General features: G+C 35.6%; 1 protein-coding gene across 2 annotated transcripts in view; it reads right to left on the bottom strand.

The window, feature by feature from the left end:
- The window catches only part of LOC119067710, a 49,399-nt gene that overhangs the window by 14,806 nt on the left and 23,161 nt on the right, over positions 1-11,432 (bottom strand). For both annotated transcript variants that reach the window (XM_037170824.1, XM_037170825.1), the window contains exon 2: positions 578-775. In XM_037170824.1, the coding sequence (XP_037026719.1) occupies positions 578-775 (198 nt within the window). The remainder of the gene's footprint in view (positions 1-577; positions 776-11,432) is intronic.

Below are 11,432 nucleotides of genomic sequence, written 5' to 3'. Positions count from 1 at the left end.
CAGTAGTCTTTTCCTTAAAAGAATTTGTACCAAGCACGAGGCGACAGTTTTTTTCCTTTCTGAAGGGGAAGCAAAATTATTATCATGTCAAATAGAAGAGACCGATTTAACCTGTTACAGACTTATATAGCAAAAAGCATGTTCAAAACAAATGAAGTAAAAGATTTCTGAAATCAATCTCTGAAAACATTCGATCAAATGAAGTAATAGATCAGTGTAAATAAATTATTAAACAAAAGAACAGTTAAATCCAACCAAATGTGTGCCGCATTGTGCTTCAGCTGTTTTTCAGCTGGCCTACTCCCAGAAACTCACTGTGTGCACTGTTTAACCGTATGAACGGTTTTAACACTACCACGTGCGACTAATAGTTTCACGTTGTATGGGTGGACAAGCTGTAAAACAGCTGCAGCAAATTACTCACAAATTTGGTTTGGGTTAACTGTAATTGAATTCGTGCTATTTGTCTCTATTGATTGTTTCCCATTGCTATTAATATGCAAAGTGTCTAACCGAACTAAGAAATCACTAGAACTTTATTGGTAAAAAGAAACACCGTCAATATTGATTAACTCACCTGATTTGCCTATCATATGTGGGTGGCACCGCTGTGGCTGTCATTGTACTGTCACTAATATTATTTATATCGTTGGATAAATAATCGGATAACAATGACTGCTCAAAATCGTAAAATCCTAAATTATTATCGGGTGGACTAATTTGTTGAGGTTTACCACTTTGGAAAAATTTGACACGAACTTTAGAACGTTCCAATCTGTAAATTGAGAAATATAATTTTTCGTTAAATCTTTGTTTATTTTATTGATGGCATAGCATTGATGCGGTGTCGCCTATTGTAAAACATTTTATTGATTCTATTGACCTTACAGTAAACGTGTATTATTGACAAACATTTATTGAAGCCCTAATTCGAACATCTTGCAACAGACACCAAGTTATTCAGTTTTATTGGTAAAGGTTATACGGTTACATCAATTATTTAAATTTAAATTGAAAAAGAGCAAAAGTTTATTGGCAGGTTTCATTGATGATTCGTCGTTATTATAGTCGAAAAATAATAATAATAAAGATACTTGTTGAAGGTGTACACAGGGCCGTAGCCGGTACAGTAACGCCGAGTGTTGAGGCACCTTTAACAAAAGTGAACTTTTTCAAACTAACAGACGAACAGGATATTTTACTGTACATAGAAGCAAGCATTGGAACTGGATATCCTTTGAATACACGCAGTAATTCGTAGGAGTGTTGAAGAATCTGTGTTTGTACAGTCAGAGGCAGTGAAATTTCAGCATGAATTTGATACAGCTGCAGCTGTTTTTCAGCTGATCCACACAAACAATCAAAACTGCTTATACGTCTTTATACGGTTTTACCAATATCTTGCTCGTGCCTGTAGCAGCTTCAACCGTTACGGTTGAACCGTATAAACAAGTGAGGATCAGCTGAAAAGCAGTTAAAGCAAATTCATGCTGAAATTTCACTGTCTCTGACTCTACAAAAAACAGATTCTTCAACACTCCTACAAATTATTTTATTCCTCTATTGCTGCGAATACTCAAGAGTTGCAACTGTTAAATTTTAAAATCTATAAATCGTTGGAAGTAACTCAGCAATCTCATAAATTTGTATATAATCGAGTAACCAAGTTCTATTTTGTTGTGTAAGAACTTTTCATTCGTTGAGAATCAGCAGCTCAATAAAGATCATTATTTTGTAATTGTCTTTTATTTCCTGGAGATATTTGGACGTTCCAACATAAATCAGAAAGGGTTTCCAATCCTCATAGGTTTACTGCTAGGTTGTTCGGAATTCTCATTAGTACGCATCCGTTCACAGTACCCCCTTTACGGTTCTGGGTTCTGAGAGCACTGCGCACATTAAAAACTACTAAATATTTAAGTTTTACGATTCATCAAAATTTTTAATTATTTTTTCATGCAACCATTGCCTTGCTGCACAAGTGGAAGTATATCAAACAAACAACATGAACATTGTATGAGTGCACCACGTGATGCACTTGTAAATTCGGTATAAATCACCCTTCCCATATTTTAATTGACTGAAAGTAATTTTTTTTATGAGCAATCACACCAAGAAGATATGGAGCTAAATATAGCCAGTCTACTCAAAGCGGAATAAGAAGAACATTTCAAGAATAAATATTATTTAAAAACAAGGCATCAGAACAGTCGGAGCGTTTGCTGCGACTTAGCCCCGTACGACCCGCAATCCTATTTCGTCCGTAATCATAATACGTCCGTAGCCGTAATACGCCCGGAATCCTAATACGTCTGCAACCCTCTAATGCGTCTGTTACCAAAATGCAAGTCAAGTTGGGCATGGTCAAATTTACTGAAAGTGTTCATTTTAAAATTGCGCTAGCGCAATTACGAAAGCCCGTACGAAGTACCTCTCAAATAAAACCAACAATTTACGACATTATTTTAGAAACCCAAAATTTTTTGAAAACTTTCTATTGGGTATTCAATTATCTCGCAAATGAAACAAAAACTAGGAAAATCGGATGAGATTTACTCGATTTATGTGCAAAAACCACTTAGGGCCGAGTAGCGGCCTTAGTCCAAAGGCCCAAATTTGAAACTTTTTTTGCCATCATTCTATTCGGCATTCAATTATCTCTCAAATAAAACAAAATCTAGCAAAATCGGATGAGATTTACTCGATTTATGTGCAAAAAACACTTAGGGCCGAGTAGCGGCCTTAGTCCAAGGGCCCAAATTTGAAACTTTTTTTGCCATCATTCTATTCGGCATTCAATTATCTCTCAAATAAAACAAAATCTAGCAAAATCGGATGAGATTTACTCGATTTATGTGCAAAAAACACTTAGGGCCGAGTAGCGGCCTTAGTCCAAGGGCCCAAATTTGAAACTTTTTTCGACACGTTCTTTTCGGTATTCAATTACCTTCCATAAAAAAACAAAATCTAGCAAAATCGGATGAGATTTACTCGATTTATGTGCAAAAAACACTTAGGGCCGAGTAGCGGCCTTACTCCAAGGGCCCAAATTTGAAACTTTTTTTGCCATCATTCTATTCGGCATTCAATTATCTCTCAAATAAAACAAAATTTAGCAAAATCGGATGAGATTTACTCGATTTATGTGCAAAAAACACTTAGGGCCGAGTAGCGGCCTTAGTCCAAGGGCCCAAATTTGAAACTTTTTTCGACTCGTTCTTTTCGGTATTCAATTACTTTCCATAAAAAACTAAATTTGGCAAAATCGGATGAGATCTACTCGATTGATGTGGAAAAAACACTTAGGGCCGAGGAACGACCTTTGAGCCCTCCTAACAAGCTCGCGTTGCATCCTACACAAAAACAATGATCAGCAACTTTGTTCTACTCGTCAATACCTTTCATTTGATATATCACAAGCAGCTATTGCGTGCGTATTTCGGTAGATATCGTCGAGAGACTGAAAAATACCTAGCTCTGGAAGGGCCGACCCCACCATGCCCATTTTCGAACTTGACCTTACTTTTGTCGATACCAATCGGGAAAAAAAAAATTTTGAAAAAAGGTTGTGATTTGCTCAAGCTAGAGGGGTCACAGACGGACGGACGGACGGACATTTTTTTTATTGCGGATTCGTCATCTATGAACATAACCAAATGCTTTGCCCTAACTGTCTGCTTCCAATTCGACGTTTTACAAACGGCATATTAATCTTATAAGCCCCCAGCACTTCGTACGGGGCTAAAAAATGTTCGCTTTGATCCACCTGTTCACAGTACTTTATCAATTCGTTTTTGTTTCCCCGTTGAAATGATGCACACTGTATACAAAAATGTAATGAAAATTACTTTTGCATGAAGCATTTACACACGAACGTGTCTGTGAAACATAAACAATTGTGCTGTTTATTCGTATTCATATTATTATTATTATTGGTCGTTCTAGCCGCATATATTAATTTTATTACTTGTTCGCACTCTAAGACAAGATGACGGCATTTTGTAACGAGATGATGTCATGTCGAACACATTTTTCTCGAACAACACAGACGTGTAATATGGAATCATTGCTATGCATAAAATGACCAAATTAATTAACTGAATCGCTTAAAATTGGTGTTCCGAGCGATGCAAAATAACGGGTCAACCGAATTCGGAATAGGTATGAAACCATTCGCGGATTGGTAAAAGCAAAGTGATAATTTCCTTTTTCTTTTTCGAACCATAGAATTGTGAACATAGACGGACACAAACCAAAAAAAAAATAAAAGACTCAAAGGAGGTCATTTAAGCTATATGCTAATCGCATTATATGGCTAGTAATTTCTATGTACAATATAAAATGAACTTGACTATATACAGTCTTAGTATCACATTGACCATATAGAAATAGATACAATCGAATGTTTTTTTTTTGTATTAATTTCAATTCATTCATTCTATCATTCATGGTAATTCAGTGTAATGAATAGAACAGAATACGTAACAATAGTTTGCTACTATAGGAGTGACCAATTTAATTTGCCAGAAATAAAAATCTCATAAAGCGATTTAGTTTAACTTTGCCCATCCATAATTATATAAATTGATGAGAACAGTAGTGTGGGTTATGCTATGATGATGATGATTGCGCGACTATGAAAGCCTTTAATTAAAAAATTAACTGCTTCTGGATTTCTGTATAGCGATAAATCTGTGATTTTGTGGATAAGTAATTAACAACCGTCTTTATAACGTTTAGCACTTAAGCACTTAAGCAAATAAACAAATTAATAATTCGAACAGAAATTATTTTCGTTATCTATGTGCGGCAATTATCGAAAATTCATTCATGGTTTGTTTTCCATTGAGGAAATCATAATTTTCAATAAACTGCCTACAACCATTTTACGATCAACATTGTTGAATGATACAAACGATTTCTCTTCGAAAATTGTTTTTGTAAATATGTTCGAATATTCAAGTATGTTCAAGCAGGTGGTAAACCATGAATTTTATGTTCTCTTCCCTAGCCCAATCCAAAGTATCTACACAATTGGTTTTCCAACCAAGAAACACATTCGAACCAATGAAATCCTAAAAAGTGATTCGAGGGATTCTTTTGAGATCGGACGCATTTTCCAACCTTAGAGGCCAAAACCAATTTCAAAAAAATTCGACGAAGCTTGCGTGGTGAGCGTGAAATGATCAAAAGCCGAAAGCATGCAATTTTCTTACGGAAATTTCTACAGTTACACGAACCGTATAGAGTCGTGTTGGGTATCATTAGAAAGGTAATTGCATGTACTTCCAGGGCAAGTAAGATCTAAGAACCGAAAAAGACTGAAGTCTTACACTTTTCTTACAGAAATTTCTTGACACGATACATGATCGTGTGGGGTATCATTAAAAGGGAAATTTTATGCTGTTTTAGGGCAAGTAGTGTTACGGCAGTTTGGTAGCATCTCCGATGAAATATGAGAAATTAAACATATTAACTTCTAATTTACATGATTAAGGATAAAAATATGGAAAGTGGAGTTTTCGTGTGAATTTAGTTGATCCGTGGCGTAGCCAAGGTCATTAAACAGTCGAAAACCCCGAAATATGTGATATAATTTACATGTCAAAAGAAGTGCTTGAAACATAAAAAGTAAGGTTTTCGACGCATGTAAAGATATGTTTTAATGAGTGCTGTCCAGATGCTGTCTCAGCTGTAGAGCCTCCGGAAAGAAGGACAAAATCTGTATTTTGGCAGCAACTTTTTTTCCAACACTTCTGTGGGCTTGCAGCACAAAAGTACTGGGTTCATTTATATGTGGAACGATAGCGGGTGAGGCCAGCTACAACACCCCATACTCAGTTTCTTGGAACAACGAAGCTGCAGAGAAGGCGGATTCTCCGAACATTCACTACATTTGTAGTCGTAACTCTCGTGGATCTACTCGCACCAAGCGGTGCGTATACTCTACCTGTAGGTCTTTCCAAGGCCGGCATTCGTACATACAACATTACAACAATTTAAAATCATTTTTTCTTGAGTTATTGTCGAAAAACTGTTTTCGGTATCGTCTAACATGTCTTCACTTTTGAACGCTTTTCACAGAAAACAATTTTTAGACCCGTACGAAGTACTGGGGTCTTATAGGTTTACGCATACGTTTGTAACACGTCGAATTGGACTCCCTGAGTAAGGGGAAACCTATTGTGGTTGTCTAGAGATGCCAAATCCGCGAAAAAAAAATGTCTGTCCGTCTGTCCGTCTGTCTGTCTATCTGCACGATAACTTGAGTAAAACGCATCCGATTTTGAAAATTCTTTTTTTTCCCGTTTGGTAATGTCAAAAGACAGGCTAAGTTCGAAGATGAGTGATTTTGGATCGACCCCTCCCGAGCTGTGGCCCAATAAGTGCTTTACGGTTTTTCGAAGATATCTCCGGACATTTAAACGTTAAACTTGTAAGTGATACGTCAAATAAAAGGTATTTACAATACCGATCGACAAAAAAAACGTTTATGGAAATCGGATGACCGACTCGTGAGTTAGACCCCTTGGTGTGGAACAGGCACAGGGCGGCAAGCAGTTTTTGCTTGTAGGTCGGCCACATTTGAACATATTTCGTCTGTTTTAGCTTTATTAGATAGGTATTGACCGTACCAATCAGGGAAATTTTTTTTAATGAAATTATGTTCTCCGGAGCGTGAGCTAGGTCTCTTGGAGTGAGCTCTTATCTGGCTACTCGGAAGTACAGTGAACGTGGTGTATTTTGACAATATCTCGAGTAAATTTTGACCGAATTTCATGAATTTTTTTTTGTTTGAAAGGTATTAACAAATGTAAAGCGTCGGTACTATTTCCGGTCTAATAACAAAATGGCTGCCGGCGGCCATATTGGATTTTAGTAAAATAGAAATATCTTGGGAAAAATGATATTAAGAGAGTTTCTGTTAACATGGAAATAATTTGTTATGTGTGTGGGGTGTTTCAGGCATTCCATATACGGACATCTATATATACCTATATACAGCTATATTGAGCTATATACAGGCATATAGAGCTATATAATAGCATATTACTCTGTGAAATGTTTATTTACAGTGAAATATAGGTAAATATAGCGGTATATAGCTGTTTAAATAGGAATTTATGAAATTTGACTTCGTACGGGGCTGTCTATATTGCCTCCGGCAATTTAGTTGTATATGATAACAAGGCAAAGAGTGGATAATGTAAGTGTTTTTAAAGGGAGAATAGTTTTTCAGCAGAGAAGAAAATGAAGTAAGAGAAATGAAGAGTTTCACATTAAAGGCTTTTGATACGAATAGGTGTTTCGTACGGGTCGGCGTTAGCTATGTTTTTTTAGAAAAAGTGAAAGATACGTCTTTCTTAGAATTGAAAGACGAATCCAACAAGCTATCACTCATTAAAACCGGAGACCCCTTGTTCCCCAATTACCTGAAGATTTGGCGAGATCACTCTTAACTACAAAACAAAGCATTCTTTACAACTCGAGGGCTGTAAAATAATATATGACGAAGTTTCCTCTAAAGAAAGGTGTTTCATGTTTCTGATACCCCAAATCTTTCTAAGACGGGAAGCATAATCGTACAGTCTGTTGCTTCTAACTAATTATTTTGATTGAAGATCGAGTGTTTTTTAATTTTTTATTTCTAATTATAAATTTGTTTAAGCCAGCACTATCTTCACCGCTTATACTGATAGTAGTGTTTCGAATAGATATCTTCGTTTTTTTATCGCTGTTCCAATGTCAACGTATTTTGCAGATAAATCGATAGTTTCCAAAAAAAACTGTACGCCTTATTGTAAAAGTACAGCGATTGTGTTTTCTTGAAACGAAAAATTGTTGGATCAGCATACGAAACAAAAATCAAAGAGAGAAATGGCACAAAACATTAGTTAATTTAGGTTCGATGTTCTCGCCCGTCCAATTTGCTGTTTCATGACAAAATAGACATCAATCATACTGTCATTTCCAAGACGGAAAAATGAAGAAACTGACAATGATACGATTAGAAATTACGGCAAAGAATAACAATTAAGAAATTACATTTTAAAAGTTGTGAACTCGTTTTTCATTTCACTTTTTTATGGTTCTTATGACCGACCAAACGATTAACCCAATGACGTGCTAAGCAGTTCGTTCCTTATCAGATCGTAACAATTTTTTTTTTAAATGTGTTACATCCTAATCCACATATTCGATTAGTTTAATATCTAAAAATAAGTCCAATTTTATCACACCGGAAAGGTATTATTTCCACATAGACTCATATATTGGTACAACACACATTCCGATGGTTATACAATGATGTTTACATTTTATTATAAATATATCGAAAAAATACAACATTAAACAGTTATTTTAACCTTGGAGTTCAAACATAGACAAAAATCACGAAAATATTCTTTGTAACTTGTTGTTTATACACTTTGAACGAAATGACGTCTAATGTATAAGTATATTTGCTTATACCGATCCGATCTTCTAAGACTTTTCATTCGTTCTTTTTTTTTAAATCTTTAGATCAATAGCAAAGCCAAGCCAATCGTTTGTATGATCTCACTGTATAATAATTAATCGACTGAGTAGAATGAGCTAAGAGCACGTATAACTCAAACAATATAGAATTGGATAGAATGGAGTTTTTTCGTTAGCGGTATGAATCTTCGCCGTGAGGGAAACTGTGTACACAAAATTAATTAAATAAAAAAAAAATCGAAAATCAAAGAATTTTTATGGCGAACCCATTCAAAAGATGTTAAAAGAAATTTGAAAACTCTTTTCTTATTCAAACTTTTTTTTTTGTGTGTTTTTATGAATGTAACTCCCGAAAAGAAATTAAAATTTTGGCAATTGTCCAAGTGATGTTGTTTTGATAATGGCCAACAAAAATAGATTTTGATTTTCTTGTCGGTGATTTGGACTTGAATTGATCTATGAACTGATTATGAAAAGGTGAACGCTTTTGTGAATAGATGCAACACACAAGGGACTCACATGTGCATCGAAATAATTTATAAGTTTTTTGACCGGTCCAAATGAGTGTTTTGGTTTATGTTTTTGAAGTGACGATTCGCACACGTGGGCGAATAGCTCGTAGAGGACAAGTCGCACAATCGGCCGAGTAGCATCGTCCTTTTGACTCATTGATATTTGTCAATATACGACACTTTCCGACATTTTACTTTCCAAGACTCCAAGCCTTTACAAGCTCCTCACACAAGAGCCTGGATTGTTGATGTTAGGCTATCGATTGATCTCTTCAAAAACTATTCTAAATCCCAACAAAAATCTCTTCGAGAAAAGTGTGACGCAGTCTTTGAAGTACAATTTCTAAAATGAATGATATCGCTACAGTTGACGCTTTCAGCTTCGTTACGCAAAAATTAAATTTTACACCCAACTAGTTCAAACAAGCTGGCCTAGTTTTTCTCATCATCTGCCAAATAATTTTTACCAAAAAAAAAAATTGACTGGAAACAACCAAAATTTTACCAAAAAAATGTGTGTCGCATGTGGCAGATAAATTTTCTTGCTGGTCTGTTCGTGAACATTTGCCACTTTGTGACGCAGATTTTTTTCGCGTTGATTGACGAAAATCGAAAATTTGACGAAATTCGAAATTTGACGAAAATCGAAAATTTGGCGAAAGTTAAAAATTTGACGAAAATTAAAAATTTGACGAAAATCAAAAATTTGACGAAAATCGAAAATCTTGACGAAATTTGAAAATTTGACGAAATTTGAAAATTTGACGAAAATCGAAAATTTGACGAAAATCGAAAATTTGACGAAAATCGAAAATTTGACGAAAATTGAAAATTTGACGAAAATCGAAAATTTGACGAAAATCGAAAATCTTGACGAAATTCGAAAATTTGACAAAATTCGACGAAATTCGAAAATTTGACGAAGAAAGTAATTCTCTATCTGCCACCATTCAAGAAATATCTCCAAAACCTAATTGGCCCACCCATTTCCAACTTTCGACATTTTTCACATATGCCCCTCTGTTCTACTCGTAAAACTCTGAGACTTTGCCGAAGAAAGTAACCCTCTATCTGCCACCATTCAAGAAATACCTCTAAAAACATAATTGACCCACCCATTTCCAACTTTCGACATTTTTCACATATGCCCCTCTGTTCTACTCGTAAAACTCTGAGACTTTGCCGAAGAAAGTTATTCTCTATCTCTCATAAACCAAAAAAATATTAGTCCTTTCATCCTACGCTCGAGTAGCTCAAAATTTGGTCACTCTAATCACTCTAGCTCAAACGAATCTGCCCCGATTTTTTAAATTATTTTTTTGTTCGAATCGTGTTACGAATACCTTTCATTTGATGGGTCTCACGCCTCTGTAGGTTTCAATACAGCTAAGCTACAGCCGAAAACGCGTTCCCGACCCTCGAAAACCACACTCAGAAACCACTTCGAGGCCAATAAAACAAAATTCTGGCTTTTCCTGGGGTAATGGCGTATCACAATTTCATTTTTGTGCCCACCCTGAGGTTCCTGCAAAATTTCATGGAGATTGGCTGACTAGTTTCCGAGATCGACCGTCGATAGATAGACAGATAGACAGATAGACAGATAGATAGATAGAAACATACAGAGTAAGTTGAAAGATTTTGATTGTTTGGAAAACGTTAATTTGGTGCATTTTCTATGAAAATGACCAACTTCAAAACGATGTATCTCCGGCAATTTTAAAGTTACATAGTCGAGTGATAGCTCGTTTTGCTCGTATTTGAAGCGCGAATAAGATAGAATAGGATTTGTGGTGATACAGGCCAAAGGAAAGAATCTTAAATTCTCGCCTATATATAGTTGCCGCGTCTCAACAAATTTTCTTCGTTCTTTTTTTGGAAGTTAGACTGCGTCAAGTCCTCCGCTAACGCTCCGGACATGATTCTGAACCGTGCATTATGAACTCATCATATATGAGGTGGCGAAAGCATTCAAACAAATTTGATCCGCAGAACCATAATTTCTGCAATCAAATCAACGTTACACAGACACATATGTTGACTTCACCTATAACCCATATTATAACAGAGTAACAATAAGTTATGCAATTTCTCACCATCTATTCAAAAGAAAAATAAAAACTTGGTCATTATTCTCGTCGTCACAAGAGAAATCTGAAATGTGCCGGTAAAATAATCCAATTAAATGACAAACACAATGGAACAGCTAGATGAAACCAAGTTGAATGTGCCGGTTATGGTAGTAATTTCTCAAGTTTTTTCTTTCTTCTTCTTTTTTTTCATTTGCTTTATGGAATGTTGAAGATAATGTGGAGTAACTTGAATGCATAACGCCGAGCGGTGTGTTTACGTAAGATGTTTACCTGCATAATTATTACGTTTTCTTGTGTACTTTAGAGACGAGACTTTAGGCAAATCACAACAGTTATTATTGAGCAAAAT

Source organism: Bradysia coprophila, assembly GCF_014529535.1.
Source record: "Bradysia coprophila strain Holo2 chromosome X unlocalized genomic scaffold, BU_Bcop_v1 contig_128, whole genome shotgun sequence".
Taxonomy (NCBI): domain Eukaryota; kingdom Metazoa; phylum Arthropoda; class Insecta; order Diptera; family Sciaridae; genus Bradysia; species Bradysia coprophila.
Note: the sequence above shows the minus strand (reverse complement) of the source record. Positions and strands in the feature narration are given on the sequence as shown.